General features: G+C 36.6%; 1 protein-coding gene across 11 annotated transcripts in view; it reads left to right on the top strand.

Annotated features, from left to right (window-relative positions):
* MAP4K4 (mitogen-activated protein kinase kinase kinase kinase 4) overlaps positions 1-20756 on the top strand; it is a gene marked incomplete at both ends in the record, with an annotated part of 179468 nt that overhangs the window by 126846 nt on the left and 31866 nt on the right. For all 11 annotated transcript variants that reach the window (XM_084234424.1, XM_084234427.1, XM_084234426.1 and 8 more), the window contains 7 exons: positions 177-267; positions 2219-2349; positions 4556-4610; positions 6340-6418; positions 12211-12386; positions 14742-14814; positions 16582-16792. In XM_084234424.1, the coding sequence (XP_084090550.1) occupies positions 177-267; positions 2219-2349; positions 4556-4610; positions 6340-6418; positions 12211-12386; positions 14742-14814; positions 16582-16792 (816 nt within the window). The remainder of the gene's footprint in view (positions 1-176; positions 268-2218; positions 2350-4555; positions 4611-6339; positions 6419-12210; positions 12387-14741; positions 14815-16581; positions 16793-20756) is intronic.

The raw sequence follows: 20756 nt of genomic DNA, 5'->3' as shown, positions 1-20756 counted from the left end.
TGTATCCTTGGTATTACTGAGGATGGCTCTCTGGTAAATGCACTCATACTGAATTTTATGTTCTAAATATATTTCACAGAACCTTTGATCCAAATGGGTACTTTGTTATAAAAAGGTATGTTCCTGGCTCTTAGAGTAACAAAGAACTAAAGTTCAGCTCTGTCTTTCCTATTCAGGGATTGGCACATCTTCACATCCATCATGTGATTCACCGGGACATCAAGGGCCAGAACGTATTGCTGACTGAGAATGCAGAGGTGAAACTTGGTATGTGATGGATGTGCTGTACAGTCTAACATTTACTGCATGCCAGCAACACACCTGTCTCTTCTGAATTTAATGAAAGGTTTAGTCTGTTACCCAACATTTCTATTTCTGTTCTATTTAAGAAATGGGAACTGGGCTTCCCCTATGCATATCTCTTGTGCGCTGTTCTTGGTATAGTGGCCAGTGTAATCTTTAAACCAGATCATGTCACTTCACTGCTTAAGGACAATTTATGGCTTCCTGTTTCACTTTGAATATGGCACATTTCTTGCCATAGTCCATAAAAAATGGTGCGCCCTACCTCCATCCTCTTTTTGTGACCCTCCTCATTTTCTCCACTTCCTCACTCATTTTAAATTTCCTTGGATTTGCCTCAGGACCTTCACATGTACTGTTCTCCTTTGGGAACACACCCTTATTTTCTGAAGTTGCAGTTTTTTCTGCATCCTCAGGTACTTTCCCAGTCATTTGTATTGAGCCTCAATGTTTATTTCCTCTATAATGCTGATCACAATTTATAATATATAGATATTTGTTCATATTTCTGACTCCTTTATCAGTTCTGGGAGTGCAGTGACGAGGATTGTTTTAGTCTCTAGTGTATTCTTACCCAGAACCTAACAGAATGCCTTGAATGTAGTTTATACGTGGATGGATGGAGCCCATGGTGTCTTGTCAGAGATGATTTTATAATTATTCTTTTATATTTACTGTTTCCCTTACCTGGCTCTGAACTTGTTGCCATCGTACTGTCACTTAGCAGTATGTTCATTCTCTCTCTCTCTCTCTCTGTCTCTCTCTCACACACACACACAAACACATGAGCGCGCACGCGTGCATGCACACTCACACTTTTTTAAATACTTATGTAAAAATCTAATCCACCTTTCACAAATCGTAGGTGCATAGTACTTCTACTTTAAAAATAGGATCTTCACCATTACTTTCTCTCTTAGCACCTGTTTTTATTGATTGTCTATGGAGGAATAGTTTATTATTTGGAAAATTCCCTCAAAGCTAAGATAGGGGGCCCTGCATTGTTCTTGTCCCTGGTGACTCAGCAAGTTGTGTGTGTTCCCTGCACTGGCACCATGTGGCCAGGCCTGTATCATTTGGTGATTGATTGTTGCTGCTGTGCAGAGAGCTGTGAAATGCGGTGACTGCCTGGGCCATGTACCTTTGTCTCAGAGGAGCTTTCAGCATATGAGCCCACCTCCTGGCTACCTGACCAGGTGATTTTTCTGAACATGTTCTGTACACAGAAGTTGACACTGACCCCTGTGAATCATCTGAGGCCTCTATAGATCTTCTGCATGAGCAGCCCCACTGTTATGCACTCTTTCTAGAGGTAATGGTAATGTTTAGTGATGACACTGACCTACAAGCACTGCCTCTCACTCTGGGGCTTTCTTCTAGACTATCATCATCATTCGGTTGGGTGGGATATTGAAATCACTCCGAAAAATCAGAAGTTTCCAGCACTTTAGGGGGGTGTTTCTTAGTGTATTTATGATTTTGCTTACTTCTCTTTAATTCAATACTGTATTCATTACAGAACACCTTTTTGTTTACTTCTCTTTATATGGTCAGTGCTACTTAAGAAATAAGTCAGCTGGGTCTTGGTCAGTTCTTCTTAACTTGGGACTTTCTGGACTTGGATCTTGTTCATAGTAGGCATATTCCTTGAACTCACTGAAAATTCATCCAAAAGTTACTCTGGTGATTAAACTGATAGAAACTCATGGAGGTGGTGGGGTCTAGCCTTCCATGATCTTCTTGGTGTCTGTTCTGGAAGGGTGCTCCTTACTGACCTTAGTGATCTTGAGGTCGCATGTCTGTGAAGCATTACAGTTTCATTTTACTCTGAAGACAACTAAACATTTCTTTGTCTTGTATTATACTTGTTATTTAATTCTGTTCTACCTTTCCTTTTCTCTTCTTCCTTCCACAGTCGATTTCGGTGTGAGTGCTCAGCTGGACAGGACTGTTGGAAGGAGAAATACCTTCATAGGCACCCCCTACTGGATGGCTCCTGAGGTCATTGCCTGTGACGAGAACCCAGATGCCACCTATGATTACAGAGTAAGAGGCACCTCCTACTTTGGCCTTAACACTGGGTCCGTGATATTCCTGAGGGATGAGTTCTTTGCTTACAAATCACATATCCCTCCCTTATTCCTTTCTCCTTTTTCAGGACAAACTGGGACCCTGTTACAAGTGCAAATTGCCAGGGCAGTACTTAGATGCAATTTGTCCATTTTGTAATAGCTCTGTTTTTTTTTTTTACTAAGTAATAAACTGCTTTCAAGGCAGTGTGCATCTCTTTTTTATGCATAGAACTTTAGAACTCCTCAGTGAAAGTTTTTGCTCTGTTTGCTATCCTTTTTAATTTGAACATTATATTATAATCAGGCATTTACTGTTTTTAAAGTATTATCAGAAGATAGAGCAATAGTGTCATCTTGTGAAAGAGCTTGCAACTTTGATTTGGTGCACAAAATACTTAAATTATTAGAGTGACCTCTAGGGACTTGAATCAAAAGTGCATGCTTTTGATCTTGTAAAACCCATGTTTGATCATTATACTGGGTTGAATGCTTGTAAAAACTATTTGAAAGGGGAAAAAAAAAACCTTTTCCTTAATTAAATGAGTCAGAGTAGTTAATGTGTCTGTTAATGTTACTCAAAGTTGGGTGCACGTCCTAGTATATTTTAATATTTATTATAAATACTGTATTTTGAAACTCAATTTACCTATGATACAGAGGGATTTTTTTGACATGCTAGAGTTTTTTTTTAAATCGCTTGCAGACTTTATGTCTTTTCACTCTTTAGTACATCATTAAATATCTCCAAAATTTTAAAATGTTTCCCAACATGCCCCAAATATTATCATGCTGAAGTTAAAAATAATCCTTTATTATGAAGTTCATAATTAGACCCAGGTGGTTTGTCCAAACCAGTATTCACTTTAGGATAAGGCATAATATATCTGGTTTGGCCATTAAATGTCTCCCCCTCGCCCCCACCATTATCTTTTACTTCATTATATTTTTTGGCCATTGAATATCTTTTAATTGAGAATCCCCTCCAACATGACTTCAGTTGTTGGAAAGGCAGTGTTCCCTAGATTGGTTTTACCATTTTTTCATTTCAACTTTACAAATCTTTGTAATGTCATCTGAGCAAGCTCATGGAGTGGGTGTGGTTCATGTTGCCTCACACTAGGGGGCTTGAGCATTTGCTTATCCCTCCGCTGGTGCTATTAGTCACTAGATTAAGTTGGTGAACCTCTGCTTTACACCCTTACAGTACAGGAAAAGCCTTAAAAATAAGGAATTTGTGGGTCTGTCCTCATTTTTACATTCTCACACGTGGGAACTTTGCAACTTAATTATAGATTATAAAACTCTTCAACGGAACAACCTTAATTAAATCTTTGGCTAGTATGCATATAAAAGTATATACTAATGGTAACTCCAATATTTGCTTGTTGAAATTTTTTGTCTGAGCTCAAAGAAATTGGCTGATAAAATTTCCTTTATCAGCCAACTATTATTGAGTGCTTAATCCAGTTAGAGTTCTGGAGATACAAAGTAAGTAAATAAACAAAAATGCCTACCTTCATGAAACTCATATTTTACTGGGGAATAACATTAAAATTCAAACTTTAGAATTAATATTTCAGGGGAATCAGAAAGAGAAGATGTCATGTACAAATAGGTACTTGTAGCTTACTCATTTGTTTGAGGGAGGAGCAAAGAGACTCAGCAGCACAATTCAAACTAGTGGACTATGGTTCTGAAACCCAGTTTCAGAACTTCAAAAAGATTAGCTCTGTGAATTCAGCTCAGAACCTTCAAAGGCTTTCTAGCCCTTAAACTTTCAACATCTTAGTTAAGTTTGAGATATTAACAAAAACATAAAGGTAAATCTGGACTAAGAATCTAAATTGTCAAATAGTTGCAAGGAAATAAAAAAACTTACTAGTAGATTGTGATCAGTGGGCACTTGAAATTCTTACAAAGATCTTACAAAGATCTCTAGTTCATTTCATAGATATGAATGGTTCTAATTAACAAATCGATTTTATCTTTATTTTATCAGTTATCCATTCATTTGTAAGATATACTTACTAATGTGTTTGTGCTTATAACTTCCTGGCAAATTTCCTTTCCCTTTACACACTAAAGAATGCTTTTATTTTATTTGTGTGAATAACCAGCAATGGTAGGTTACTGTCTTCATAGTTAACATGAATCTATAACATGCTGTTTTATTTTTGCAGAGTGACCTTTGGTCTTGTGGCATTACAGCCATTGAGATGGCAGAGGGTGCTCCCCGTAAGTAGTGTTCTTTCCTTTATAGCTTGCTTGTTATATATGTAACTGAAACCCAGTTTCAGAACTTCAAAAAGAACAGCTGTGTGGATAATATTATTCCTGGTGGTGATTTTGTTAAAGGAAACCTAAATGCAGTGAAATTTTAGATGTAAAACTATTTCTTGTCATTCACTATTCTTTGGAGCTCTCCCTGAGGTCTGTAGGCTCCATTTTTATTTATTTAAGTTATATTTAAAAATTTTTAATAAATATTTTTTTCTCCCCACTCCAGAAATGGAACTTTTAATTATAAGGTACAGATAATGGATACAAAGGATCAATACAGAATTATCACAAGGAGGGCAAGGTGTATTATCTAATTTTTTTTTTAACTTACTAGCTTCACTGAGCCACCCATGCCCATATTCCATCTGCCTCCCTTCCCCATCCTCTCCACCCTTTACCCCATCTACTTTGATAACAATATTTTTTGCTAAGTTCAAATTTTTATTCTGTTGTTTTCATGTAATTTTTTTTTGGCATTTTTATATTCCATAGATGAGTGAGACCATCTGAAATCTTTCACTTTTTGACTGCTCTCATTCAGCATAATCACCTAGGAATTTATCCATTTTGTCCCCGGTGCCACAATTTCATCTTTCTTTTCAGTTGTATAATAGTCCATTGAATATTTATGCTCCACAGTTCATCCATTAATCTGTTGAAGGGCACTTGCTTGGTTCCATGATTTGGCAATTGTAATTTTGCTTCTAAATCCATGAAAACTTCGTAAAATTGATTTTTGATCAGGGACAAGAAAGGGAATTGCAGGGAATGAAGGAAAATGACATTTTCTGCTTGTCCCCCCAAACAAAAGCTGTATGCAAAGATATGTGACTGTCTGGTACATAGTTGCTGCTGAGTAAATATTTGTTGAATGAATGAAAAAAAAAATTACCAACAGCTAAGAATTAGTTTGTAATACAGAAATAATGTCTGTCTGGAAAACTACATGTTTCCCTCTAAGGAGTTGAGACGGGAAGTAGTTCCTGGTCCTTTATTTCAGTTTTCTTTCCTAGTGGGAACAGTATCGTCTTTCTCTTGGACTCCCATTTCTCAATTGTCTTGTAAGATTCTCATAAAGATAAACACAAACTACACATTGCATAATTGTGACAAATTAACGTGTACATGTATACCAAACATGCTTATATTGGACAAGTGATAGTACAAACATTAATTGCACAGAATTAAATGATTCTATTTTATTCTCATAGTTTTGCTCATTTATAGTAATATTAGCTATAACGGTGAGCAGTTAACATTTCTGGAGAGCCTAACATTTCTGTGCTTTACTATATTCAGTCATTGTGTGAAGGGAGGTCTTTATAAACAGAGCTAATTTAATCCTCACAACTATAAAAATGCAATTATTTTCATTGTAATCTCATACATGGTTTGGAAACTTAAGTTTTTAATTCCTTTAAGACTTTGAATCAATATTTTTCATTTATGAAAACTTTCCAATGTCTATTTGAAATTGTATATTTGTTTTGTTGCCCTTGTCTTCTTTATATTTTGCTTTGTTTAAATTGGGAATTCAGAGTATGGCCTGAGGGTCTTAACTAAATGGCTAGACTGTTTGACATGAAGCGTACCAATCTGATGCATTTGATACTGTGAATGAGCCCTAGAAATCAAGAATCAATAAAATAAGTGCCGTACTGACACCACCATCTCCTTTTCCCAGCTCTCTGTGACATGCATCCAATGAGAGCACTGTTTCTCATTCCTAGAAACCCTCCTCCCCGGCTGAAGTCAAAAAAATGGTAAGCTATGTGTGGTTTTTGTTTTTAAACCCCCCCCCCCCTTTTTGTTTCTTTTTACTTTTATTCTTAGACAAAAATCTGGTCATTCTAATCCCCCAAAGAATGCCAAAGCCATACTCCAAAATACTTGGTAAAAAGTACATTTATCATTTGGTAATTAAATGTAAAGTTCCAAATACATTAAAAGTATAGCTTCTGTTTTATAAACCTGCAGCCTCTGAGTCCTCTTACTTTTCTCAGATTATTATTATGATTATTTTAAAATTTTACTTATTTTTGCTTAGAAGAACTGGGGCATAGATCCAGAGGTAGGGGGAGGGCAGTGAGAGGATACACCAGAGACAGAGTGGGGAGCGTACCAGGTAGATTTACTGAAATGTGCTGCTAAGGGAGCAACGGACAAGACAGGAGAGGTCTGCTGCACCATATGTGGGTTAGCTCCCTGGCAGGGGATTGAACTCAGCTATAGGGGTGATAGTGCTGAGACTTAATCCCTAGCCACCAAAGAGGCCCCTTATTTTTCTCAGGTTAAAAGCTTGTTTTTGATTTTTATTGTAGGGAAAACTCTATATATGTATTTATATATGGATGGATGGATCAGAAACATTTTATGAACCATGAAAGATGTTTAGATACATCTTTCATGTTGGTGGCCTCATCTTCCATGCCTAGTGACTTATCAAAGAATTTCTTACTAATCAATATCCTTCTTTTTCTGAGAATTAAGAATTATATACAGATTATCCTGAGTTACAGTGCCACCTAAACATGTTTTTCTAGTAGGAAAACATGTTTTTCATGCAGTCCCGTAGGAATCTTTTTAGAAGGACTTTGCCTTCGGTGTACTACTCTGCTATAGCCATTTTTAATTTCTTAACAGTCTTTGAACAAAAGGCCCCAAATTTTCATTTTTCACTGGGTCTCACAAATTATATATATAACTCATATATATAACTCATATATGAGCTGCCCCATCCAATCTTAGAAAATTCCAAACAAAAATATACTCTGGATTGTGCTACTTTATTTGCAACTTCCCTTGCAGTTACCTAATGAACTTCTGAAAATTTCAATAAAAGCCTCATGTTTCTTATGTGCTGTTTTTTTATTCACACCATTACTGTCTGCAGTACTGTTTAATGCCCTTTTTATTTGTTGAAATATGTCAAATACACTCCTAAATGACATCTTTGCCACGGACAAAGATCTGACTCCCATAGTCAAAAGCAGTCTTCTGCTCCCAATTCTCCAACACTGTTTCTACACATGAACTGTTAAACACCAGTTTCTGCATTGCATAAATATCTGTTAGCCATTATATTTGATGCAAGACTCCTATAAATGTATGGGACGTTATTTCTTGCATTTATAGTGCTCTCCCTTACACATTGACACAGGAATCCTGGTTACTTTCATATTACATTTCTGCTCTCTGCAATAGTTAATGAGTTAAGTTTGTAGCAGAGTAGAAGTAGTTGGTTTTGCAGAATATTTTTTTAAGTTAAAGAGGGTGGAAGTGTCTTTATATCACTTGCAACTTGGTCCCATCGTAATTGAAGGAGGAGCTGAGATATGTAGCCTCGCTATAAACCTAGGAAAGGGAACTGATGTTAATTCATAGTATATTAATTTCTGCCAAACTTAGAATATGTCTAATTCACTTTTGTCTCTTCCATAATTTCTCAGCCAGATCTTTGGATTTAAACCAATATTTGTTGAATGAGTGATTCAGTATATCAAGAGTGCTAACTAATTACTCTGAAGGGTTCTGAAAATTTCTTCATCATGTATATTTTACTTAGCCAAAATCATAGCCTGAAATATAGCAATAGGATTTCTAAACAATCATGTTGTTTCTAACTTAGAAAGTTTTGTAAAATTAACCCTTTGCACTCCGAACCATTCTGGACCTTGGCTACCAATGTCCCCTGAGAGGGGACAGCGGAGTGCAAAGGGTTAATAGAAAAAAGAGTTGAAAGAAAAATAGAAGAGACATTGTACTGGAATTATATTTTGTTTGTAAATGAGAGATATACTCTAGATTAATATGTGATTGCTATAGCACGGGAAAATACTTGTTTAGAAGACAAAATAAGGATAGATGATGAAAGTAAAGCAAGTAGTTTATGAATAAGGATAAATTATAAAGAATATAAAATATGAAAGAGTAGTAATTTATAAACATGGTAGGTTGGATTAAGTACATATTTTATGGGCTGAACACAGATGGAAAGATCAGTTAGTACCTAGTATTGATAATATACTAATTATACCTGAGGCATCAGAGACCTCAGTATTCATTGAAAAGTACAGATATTTTTGTTTTTTTTGTGATAAATTATTTTTGAATAGAAAATAGTGACAGCTGACCGTATTAAATACCATAACAGGGTTAAAGAACAAAGTTTCACATTAACATTTAAACACGATTTTAAGTGTAATATATTTCTAAATAGCTTCATCTTATAAAAACAAAACTGTGGGTGCCTTGGTGGTGGGTGTGGTAACATGCGCATCTGAAGAAGTGTGATTCTATAGCTCCGAGTCTTATACAGTGGTGTAAACCCAAAAAAGTCTATTAAAAAAATAAAAGCAACTGTGTGGACTTGCAGTTCCTCTGATGAATTATTAAAGCATTGGAGGCATTTGCTATAATTATTACCAAACATTGAAGTTGAATGGGTCTCTTTTCATCCCAGAAAAAGACTTTAAAGGAATGGTCTTCTCTCTTTTAGCTGCTACCTTCCTTTCTTTGTGTAGCTCTCATATATTTGCTAAGCAAAAATTGATCATCTGTGAAGGAAAATGATGATAATCTTCACTAATGAAAACTAAGAATTTGTAACAATGTAGAAAAACTCTGGCTTGGTTTAGTTTTAAAATTTTTAAGGGAGGGGACAGTCCTTTGTTTCTTGCCTGAGAGTTTTGCTGACTTGTTCCCTCTTGAACTTTTTTGAGTCCTTCCTTGTAGTTCTTACATCCACTCAAGCACCGCAGGTGTGGGGTGCTGCCTCTTCTGTTCCTTTGTTTTCCTGCATATCTGTTACTAATGTCTACCTACTATGACTTTTTTTTTTTTTCCTTTTTGGAACTCTCCTTAGTAATTTTCCAGTTAGGTTTGTGTACTCTTAATTCAAAGATCTCAAATTTAAACTCTCTGTTCTGAATTTGGTCTTTCAGCTGTGTTACTTTCATTCTTTTCTACACAGCTCTCATCTTCCAGAGTTTTCTGTGAGTGTATACAATATGCACACAACTATTTCACTTGTTTTTTTCCTTAAATTTCCCTCTACCTCCTTGTCTCTTTCCCCAACATATTTTATCATCATTCCCAACCCCCCACTTTGGTTTGATGTTAGATTTTCATCATTCTCTTTATTCTTTTGTCATTTTAAAGTTTGAGGCAATGTTTGTTTATAACACTGTATGTGATTTAGGGGTATAAGTTCATAACTCTTAATACGTATGTTTCCATGCCCACTACCAAAGCACCAGTAGTCCTCTACTGGTATAGTTCAAAGATTTTAGCCCCAGTTGGTCTCCTTTATTAAAACATAATTACAGTGGCATCCATGAGTGACCAACCCTAGGGAAATCAAATTCAGACAGTGGACATCACCAAAGAGTAAGCTAAAGGGCTGGGGTAACACTTTATCCAGCTCATGCTAGTATTCATTTCTCCTTTTCCATCGTCACATTTTATTGAAGGGAGTCTAAGAGAAGGCTAGCTAAATAAATGTTTCGTTTTCACGGTATCTCACAATTTACAAATCTTGTCAACTGGTGCTGCTCTATCCATTACTTGTAGTTTTGGGTTAGCCACTATATGTATAATACAGTGACCTTAAAGAGAGAGATGAAGGATGACAAATTCTTCCTCTGTTCTTATACCAAACCTGTACTAACTACGTTTAATTACATGCATTTTCATCTGTTTACATCATTGTTCTCATTTTACCCAAATTTGCTAAAGGGGTAAGATGATTATAAACATAAAGTCCTTCCTTTATGATTGCTCTCTTCCTGGCCACCAGATGTAGAATTCTGTTCTTTTTCTTTCTTTTTTTTTTTAAGAGCAGTGGTTTCCTAAAGATCACTATACTCTTTTCCCACAGAACTTGGTAGTTGATTTTAAAGAATATACTGTAGATCATTGATTCCCAAATGCCTATCTGTAGACATGGTATGTGAATACCTTTGGGATACTTTAATTTGGGCTCCAGCATCAAAGGTCTGGTGTGTTAGGTCTGAAGAGTCACCTAGGTGTTTTTATTTTTAATAAACTCCTGAAATGATCCTGTGGGCAGTGGGCTTTGGGACTTTCTGTAGTTGAGCTTTCCACTACCACTGTAGATAATCCGCATTCATAGCAGAATCAAGTAACAACTTCTTTAAGTGACTTTGAGGATCCGTCTCTGACCCTGACCTATTTTTCCTTTTATTTCTACTTTTTATACTAGCATCAGAAAATGACTCATGATTTTAGTGCCTTTGTTATTGTTGTTCCTATCACTATGAAATGATGTCTTCTCCCATCTTTGGAATATCAAATGTTCTACTTTTTCTAAATGTTTCACCCACTGTAACAGTTCTTTTTTTTTTTCTTCCTCTCTAACTTAGTTATACATCTCCTATTGTGTATACATAAATTTCTTCCACTTCATTTCCTCTTTGTATTTCTTACAGAACCTAGCATGAACAAATATAAATCATTGATAAAATAAATATTTGTTGAATTGAATAAAAAGTTTGGATGGAAATACAAGACAATGAAGTGATTTCTAAAAGTAGTGAAGTAATTGGAAAGAATTGAGCTAACTCCCTAAATCAAATTTTTAAAAACTGGATAAATCATTCATTCAACAAAAATTTATTACATACCTATTATAGTCTACCATATTCAATGTTGGACTTTATTAACAACTTGAAAAATAAGAACCAGTTCCTTACCAATACCAATTCAGACTGGTAGAGGAAACAGAAATATAAAGGATACAGTCTGTAATGTATGGATAACCACAAAAGAAAAGCTCCTGACTTGAGGTATGCAGGGTAAGCCAGGAAGTGCTTATAGAAAAGTTGATTCCTGACTGAGTCTTAGAAGATAATGATGACTTAAGAATGTCTCTGCCAAGACTGGGGATGGGTAGTCTTGAGCCAGGCGTGCATGGAAAGATAGGCAGATAAGTACTTGGCAGAGTAAATGTCAGTAACAGGGTCATTGACCTCCTCAAAACTATAATTTATACTTCTTTTATTAAACCTAGAGAACTGATAAATAAATCATTCTGAAACTCTAATTGTAATGTCATTTTAACAGATTCAAGAGCCTCAGCATTTGATCACTTGACTTGGCTCATTTTTTACCTTTATGTGGGTCCTTGTTTTCCCTGCCCCAGACATCTATCTATTCTATGCCTGTCTTTATTGTAGCAAAAATCTCCCTCTGCTTTCTTGCCTCTCCACCCCTATGATTAAATGGTTAATAAGCAGCATTAAATTTAAATCCAACTCATTTAAATCTGATTTCCTTTCAACTTGTCAACATACCTGTGTGGTATGTTGTCAGTGATATGTTTTAACTCTTGAACTGTCTTTAAGTGATGCTTCTGATCCCCAGTGGAACCCAGTTACTATTTATGTTCCTTATATTATTTATATGCATTTGCAAAATGTTCAAAGTGAATTCTAAAGCTCTTATTTGTTTTCAGGCTTATTTATAAGTTACTAATATTTTGGAGCTTTGCTCTTTGTGGTAGAAATTTGATGAATTTTTTTATTTCCTCTTATAGGTCGAAGAAATTTTTTAGTTTTATAGAAGGGTGCCTGGTGAAGAATTACATGCAGCGGCCCTCCACAGAGCAGCTTTTGAAACATCCTTTTATAAGGGATCAGCCAAATGAAAGGCAAGTTAGAATCCAACTTAAGGACCATATAGACCGGACCAGAAAGAAGAGAGGAGAGAAAGGTATTAAACCTGTTTTTATTTTCATCTTTAAAGAAATACTTTCTAGGGTTTTTTTTTTTTTTTTTTTGCTAGCTAGAACAGGTTGTTTCTTTCCAACATCGTTTGTCTCTGCTCTGCAGATCTGTGATGGGCCTGACATTCAATTCAACCTGGCTCTAGGCAAAACTGACTAGAGCTGTATGGTATGTTGCCAGGTTAATGCCAGTTAGGCAGGGCACCTTGGTGGGTCATTATGCCTTTTTTATTTGTCCGGAGGAGTGCATCTTTGCTGCTGTGCCTCTGTTTTATCACGGACCTCTTGCTCATATACAGCACTCAGGGTTTATTGATCATCATCTGCACATGTCAGCATCAGTGTCTTCCTTGTCTTACTCTTCTACTCAAGAAACCTTGGGGTTTCTACCGCTGCCTTACTCTGCTACTGGTGGTGTGGTTAGACCTGAGCTACCTGCATGACCTGAATACTTTTATTACTGCACAACGTGACCTAGTTTTTATATAATTACCTGAGATTTCTTTCTGTTCCCAACATTTTGTTTTGTATCTTCACATATTCTGTGTCTGCCTGGCTGGAGTTCTTTGTTTCCTTCTCTCCAGTGTGTTGCAATTCAAATTTTATCAACATCTTAACTGAAGCCTTTTCTCTGATGCATCTAACTCATAATGGTCTTTTGATTTGTGATTTCATACACTAACTGTATAGAACAGCATTTGGAAAACTGGCATCCCATTAATAATTTTTTTTTTTCACAGTCAAATTTCAAAGGTAAAGAAGAAATAAACAGAGTAGATCATTTGGGAAGCCTGCATGTGCTTTGCACACTTAACACAGCTTTGATCCTAAGAGCAAAATCATCATTGATGTTCATAATAACTTTTCTCTCCTGATATATTCAGTTACTAGATTAATTAAGCTTTGTACATTAAGCTATATAATTGCAACAAAGTAAACTCTTAATTGAAAACAAAGTGACTTTTTTAAAGAAATATTTATTTGTAAATTGGATCATTTTCCTATCACTTTCTTAATAATTGGCTCCCAGTTATGGAATCCATGCTGTACATACACCAGGCATTTACCAAGTACTAAGAACTTTCTGAAGATTCCCATGTAGTATGTAGTACTTAACTTGGAGAGTCTCCAAGTCTTCCTTGTCATCCACATTTTGCAGATGGAGACAGTGGAAGACTTGACCTTCATTTCTTACCTTAAATTCCATGGCCTCTCTTTTCTCTGCATACACCTCAGCTTTTCATTAACTTAATAATTCATAACACAAAATTTTAAACGTTATAGAGTACCTGTTTAAAGGATCCAAAGATTGTTTAGTTTGGAATTTTCCTGGATGCCAGTATATAGCTATAGTGTTCATTAAAATTATATAGGTTTGGAATGTCTAGCATAGTGAAGAGCTAGTGTTTCATATATGTGTGTATATAGAGGTGGGTGAATTTGTCCTGATACATATTTTAAGTTCTCAGGTCAATTTTCTTACCAGGAAACTGATTTCTAAGTTATATATCTCTGACAATAGTTAATTAATACACTTTTTTATTGGTGAATAGATATTTTGTATAAATATCTTTAACCTTCCACTTTAATTACTTTCTGAAGTGAAATTGCTCACTGGAAGTCAGGTACTGACATTAAATGAAGGAATCAAATAAAAATCAAAAATAAAAACTACTGCTTTTGGGAAAATGGTGTAAAACCTATTGAAATTAGGTTTTTACTTATTCACGTGGAAACTTTTGCTTTGTCTAGTCTAAGAAGAGAAACTTTTGTTTCCTTTTTTCTATATTGTTTCACTCTTTTTTTTTTTTTTTTCTGGTTTTGCCCTTTGTAGTTTGTGGCAACCATTGTGGGTCCTCCCCCCCCCCCCGCTATAAATACCTACCTAATGCTTTACTTTTTCTCAGTCCAGCATGTTTTCTTCTCTGTTGACTCATTCTAAGTGGATCCCTAATGCTCAAAATAATGGAATTTTTTTTTTTTTTCAGTTGCCTTAGTTTGGGCAGTTAAATATTTATCTTTTGAATTTTGGTGTCAAAACAGACTTTCTGAATATGCTAACAATTTTGTCAAGGGCTTGGAGCTCCTCATAGCCCTGCTGTATTACCTTAGCATTGTACTCCATCAGGGATTGTCTTGAATGCAACAAAATTTTATTCTTAAATGGGATGTAAGGCTAGTCCAGAAAATTACCCTGTTCACCCTGGTTAATTAGGTGTCACACTTCTCCTCCCCCATAAAAAATATGTTTATTTTCTGACCCTAACACTCTTGAAGATGCTTGTAGACACATGCATCATGATTAATGAACTGTCCTGTTTATCTTGTCTTTTTCTCCATAGATGAAACTGAATATGAGTATAGTGGGAGTGAGGAAGAAGAGGAGGAAGTGCCTGAACAGGAGGGAGAGCCCAGGTAATGTTCAACTTCCTGCCTTCTGAGCAGATTAAATTTCATGTTGATGCCAGGACTTCTAAAGACTCCTATGTAGTATGAAGGGATCTTAAGTTACTTTGAAAGTACCTTAATATGTACCATTTTTCTCTGTTCTTTGAAAAACTCGTAGAAATATTTTTCTCTTTTGGGTGGTAGTTCTTCACCATGATTGCATTGCTTCCTTTCCCTCTGTCATGGTGATGTGTGTGGGGTTGTGTGTGGGCTCAGGGAAGGAGACCTTGACACTAGTATTTATTGCTCCAGGAGGCCTGGGTCGCAAATGCCTTGTGATATATATATATATATATATATATATAAACAGGCTTGCACAAAAAGAATTGTTTCACTTATAGGCCAGTAAAGAATCCTCTACTAAAGCTAAAGTTTCCCAGAACATTTATTTTATTTGCTTTGTTTTGCTCTTCCTGAAAGTATGGTGCCAGCATTTCATTCCCTCTGTTAGGGTATATTCTGTTCCGATCTTCTTTGTGGCCTATATTTTGTTTTTTTTTTTCTGGCTTCCCAAGTTATAGTGAAGCAGAAGGTTGAGGAGTTGGTAGCATGCACCTCTTAGTAACTAATTAATCATTAATCAGGGAATGAAGGGTTTAAACATTTTAATAGTGGTCTTAACCACCATCTTTCATGCTGCAGCTACACATAACTGGCTAGTTGAATGAAAGGAGGATGGAAAGGTATGTTGAGAAACCTACAGGGGACCCATGTTCAAAGTATTTGGATATTTAAAAAGATAAAAGAATTTATTGAAGAAGCACCATTGTATCTTCTTAACATAGGAGAAGGTGTGAATTCATTTAAGATGAAGAAATTTGGGCCTCCCTGTTGGTGCAGCGGTTGAGCGCTGGGTTGTGAGGCTGCCCGCATCCTCTGCAGCGCCGGTTCGATCCCCAGCTGCTCCCCGGCCACCGGAGGAGGGTCCCGCATGGCGCGTGGACCTCTCCTGCCGCCCGCTGCTCCCCTCAGCAGTGTGCTTCGGTCCTTCTGCCTGCTCTGGCTCTGGTGAACTCTCTCACCCTCCCGCGCTTCTGACTGTACCCAGTGCTTATATAAATAAATAAATAAAAATAAATCTTAAAAAAAAAAAAGATGAAGAAATTTTAGAGGAATTTGAACTGATTTTATGAGTAGTGGTATTATTGGTTTTTGATAGAAGTATGCGGTTAGCAGAAGAGACAATTTAAAGAGATTTATTTGCCATATTATTCTGAGTGTTTGAGAGTAGAAAAGTGACTCCTAATAGGGAGAGCAGGTAGGAATGATGCCGTTTAATTTATGTGTGCAATGCTAATTCATGCGACCCACTTAGGCTCAGCTTGCTGATCTACAAATAAAAAAAAAAAAGTGGGAAGGGAATATAGTGTAAAACTTAGTGAACCATATGAAGAAGATGAAGGAAAGGTAAGTACTGAAAATTACTCTGGTGGTTCTGTCTTGGCAGACCTGGAACATGATGTTGCTTTTACTGATGGGGAAATAAGGTGCTTAAGGAAAGATTAGTGAAGTAAAAGATGATTTCAGCTTTTCATTTTGTAGAGTTTGAATTGATGTGAGAATTCTAAGTAGAGATGACTTGTTAAACATTCAGGAAAGAGTTTTAAAATATTAGTTGTAGCCCAGAGTGGGAGGACATGGATAAGAGAGTGAGTGTAGAAACAGAATAGCATATTGAAGCTATCATCTCATTTGATTGCTGTGCACCCCTGAAAGTCCCATTTTCTCCTTCAGTTCCATTGTCAATGTGCCTGGTGAATCTACTCTTCGTCGGGATTTCCTGAGACTACAGCAGGAGAACAAGGAACGTTCTGAGGCTCTTCGGAGACAACAGCTACTGCAGGAACAACAGCTCCGGGAGCAAGAGGAATATAAAAGGCAGCTGCTGGCGGAGAGACAGAAGCGCATTGAACAGCAGAAAGAACAGAGACGGCGGCTAGAAGAGGTAGGAAAAGTCACATGTCCTCGTTGGTTTTCTCTTTATTCACATGAGTAGCCAGACACTTACCCCTTACTTGATCTTTCAAATAACTTCTGAAGGAAAGTTTAAGCATTTCTACCTTGACAGTCATTTATACTCCTTGAAGTGTTTTCTTTACTTGTAAAATATTTAGGATTCTACCCACAGTTACTCATCATCAAATTGCATTAGATGCAGAGACCAGGCTTGCAAAGCTGGCATCATATTGGGTCTGTGAAGGCCATTCCCATTATGGTTTGAGTTGGCTAACTCGGGCTTGACCTGATCCTTTTTCATCCTTGGACTCTGGGTTCAACTTTATACATTCATATTTTTCTGAAACTTTACTACTTTTTAACAAATGTATACTTTTCTGTAAATGCCATACCTTTAGGTATTTTTTATAAATGCCTTAATTTTAGGTGCATATTTGAATGAGAGATGAAGGGTTATTGGTTGTAATACAAATGCTGTTTTGTAACGCAGTTGTGTGTTTTTTTTTTTTTTATAAATTTTATTGTTATATTCCCCATACAATTGCAGCCCCCCATTCTGACCCCAATCCCTCCCCTCCCACCCCCGCCCCCCTAAAAGTGTCTCTGGTTCATAGTTTTTTGTTGATTTTGATTTTCACTTTCTTATAGTTATTCATTTTCCTGGTCCCTTATTTAAGTTTTCTAGATTCCTGCTATGAGTGAGACCATCCGGTATTTTTCTTTTTCTTTCTGGCTTATTTCGCTGAGCATGATCCCTTCCAGCGCCATCCATGTTGCAGCAAATTGCATGTGTTTATCTTTTTTGAATGCTGAGTAATATTCCATGGTATATATGTACCACATCTTCTTGATCCAGTCATCTATTTTTGGGCATTTGGGTTGTTTCCAAAGCTTAGCTATTGTAAACAGTGCTGCTATAAACATAGGGGTGCAGGTGTTCTTTGGAATTGATGTTTCTGTGTCCTTTGGGTAAATACCTAGGAGTGGAATTGCTGGGTCATATGGAAGCTCTATGTTTAGTAGGTCCAGAAATCTCCACACAGCTCTCCACAGTGGTTGGACCAGTTTGCACTCCCACCAACAGTGCAGAAGAGTTCCTTTTTCTCCACACCCTCGCCAACATTTGTTGTTGCTAGTTTTTTTAATATGTGCCATTCTCACTGGTGTAAGATGGTATCTCATGGTAGTTTTGATTTGCATTTCCCTGATGACAAGTGATGTGTAACGCAGTTGTTAATGTGGAATTAGTTCTGTCCTGTGGTAAAGAAATACATTTTGTACTACTTGTTCACTTAACTGATTAATCCTGCTAATATTGGTCATGTGGTTACCCAGAGCTATTTCCTTTTCAATTCAGAGAACCTTTATTTTCCTGTTATTTCACTTGGGGCTCAAGAAAGTCTGGATTTTTCTTTTCTGCCTCCCTTTTATTGTATATTTCACAGCTCCCAATTTCTTGTAATAGATTGTTTCTGTTTAATTTATATGCCTTAATGTTTCACCTTTATCTTTCACACTTAGAAAAGAACCCAAAGAGCAATTAAACCCTGTGTTGGTACTATACAGTGGAGTTTATTTTTAATTTTATATATATTTTTACATCATTTTTCATTTTTGTACAATGTGTGCATTTTCATCTTGGTTATAGCCCCCATACAGTTTCCACCCCCACCTTGTTTTGATCCTACTCCCCACCCATAGTGTGTCTCTGTTTATAGTTGCTTGTTGATTTTGATTTTTACTTTATTGTAATTAGTCTTTTTCCTGGTCTCTTATATAAGTTTTCTAAATTCCTGCTATGAGTGAGACCATCGGGTATTTTTCTTTTTCTTTCTAGCTTATTTCACTGAGCATGATGCCTTCCAGATTCATCCTTTTTGCTGCAAATTGCATGAGTTTATCTTTTTTGATTGCTGAGTAATATTCCATTGTGTATATGTACCACATCTTCTTGATCCAGTCATCTATTTTTGGACATTTGGGTTGTTTGCATAGCTTAACTATTGCAAATAACACTGCTATAAACATAGGGGTGCAGATGCCCTTTTGAAGTTTACATCACAACTCATGCCGTGACCCAGGTTATGGGTTGTGGGGAGAAACTTTGTTTTGTTTTGTGTATTTGTAGGCTGAATTAAAAATGTCATAATTTGCCCCTTGTTTAGGAAGGCACTGCCTGTCTAACTAAAAAGAGTGGAAATGCTCAGCAAGGGTTTGTGGAAGAAAACATGGGTCATATCCTTCCTCTGTAGCAGGAACAGCATCACTATGTAATTCTTTTTGCCTTTCACTTGCAAACATTTTTAAAATAAGGTTTTTGTTGACACTCTTCTCAGTGTTCTTTGAACACAGAAGAAACCCTGACTAGAAGTTTGGTCAAGTTCCGAGTTGACCACTTGGAATTCTTATCTGAGAATGCTTGAGTTTTGAGAACTGACTGTTTCTGGTTTTTCCTTATGTAGTATTGACCACTTCCTTTCTTACCCTGGGCTATACTTTCTGAAGCACGTGATACAGTTTAGTTTGGTGGTTTAATACTTACCAGGGACCAGGTCAGTGAGAATTCATTTGTAACATAGGCCATGAAACTGCTTTCAGAACAAGTAGAAGTGAAATAATTACCCATTGTCTAGCCTTTGCACAGGGTCGGTAGGGACTGGGGGATGTAAAGTGATTGCCAGAGTGGCTGAAGTGGAGGAACATTTTTATTTTTTTTTTAAAGATTTATTTATGCATACAAGAGCTGGGGTATAGGCAAGAGGTGTGGGGGGGTGGTGAGAGGATTCACCAGAGACAGAGTGGGAAACAGAACAGGCAGACTGACTGAAATACACTGCCGAGGGGAGCAGTGGGCGAGACAGGAGAGGTCTGCTGCGCCATGTGGGTAGCACCATGGCCGGCTGGGGATCAAACTCATGCTGCAGAGGCTGCAGATTTTGCTTCATAGTGCTATGCTTAATCCCTTGTGCCACCAGGGAGGCTCTGGAACTGAAGGTTTTGGTTGGTTGGTTGGTTGGTTTTTTTTTGGAACTGAAGTTTTTAAATCATTTTTTTTTTAACCTTGAGAGCTGACTGCATATTTGAGGCTGCTAGAAGTGGGGCCGGGGCGAGGATTAGAGAGCAAAGGGGAGGAGTGGGCCAACTGGAGTAAGGTGGAGTATTATTGGTGCTTTGGTTGTGAGTGTGGTGTGGTAACATATGTCTGAAAAGGGGTAAAGGTATACCCCTAAATCATATATAGTTCTATAAACCAATATTACCTCAATGTAAAAAATATATATACAGTTAATATACTAAATAATATATTTAATAATAAAATAATGTGGTAACAGTGTAAGTTACTCATACAAACCAAAAAATTGTTTTGTCTTATTGGCTAAATAGAGAATTAGGGATTTTTGTATATGAGAACTTTGTACTTTACTGGACTCAATCAGCCTCTTAGTTTCACCTCAGTAAAGTTCGAACTAAGTGACCTCTTTGTGCCTTAGTCAGGAAAGATCGAACTGTATATTAAAATAGGAAATGTTTTCATGAACAGAATTCACTGAGCTGAATTTTTGGTGATTTGGTCCCCCCCTTTTTTTTTAAACCTGGGTAAGTAAGCCTTGGTTTGCACTCTAGATACCAGAAGGTTATTTGGGAATTACTGAGCAATAATGATTTGTAGCCCTTTACAGACATTAAAGATTCAGTCAAATCCCTTGGGAAATAGGGCATCCTTACGTCATGAACAAAGCTGATAAAGATGGTCAACTTCACTTGTAAGATAAATACATGGCACAGATTATTATTTTTCTTAGAAATGTTTACATTTCCTGGTGCTCCATTCTAATCCCACTTAGCACAGAAAATTATCTTGTACTCCTTTGTTTCTTAATTTTTTCCATTTCTGCCTCTTTAAAAGTTTACAGAAATTTTGCAGTTTGTAGAAATGATAGAAATGTATGTAA

Source organism: Talpa europaea, assembly GCF_964194135.1.
Source record: "Talpa europaea genome assembly, chromosome: 6".
Classification (NCBI taxonomy): Eukaryota; Metazoa; Chordata; class Mammalia; order Eulipotyphla; family Talpidae; genus Talpa; species Talpa europaea.
The sequence above is the reverse complement of the archived record's forward strand: the minus strand, read 5'-3'. Positions and strand labels throughout refer to the sequence as shown.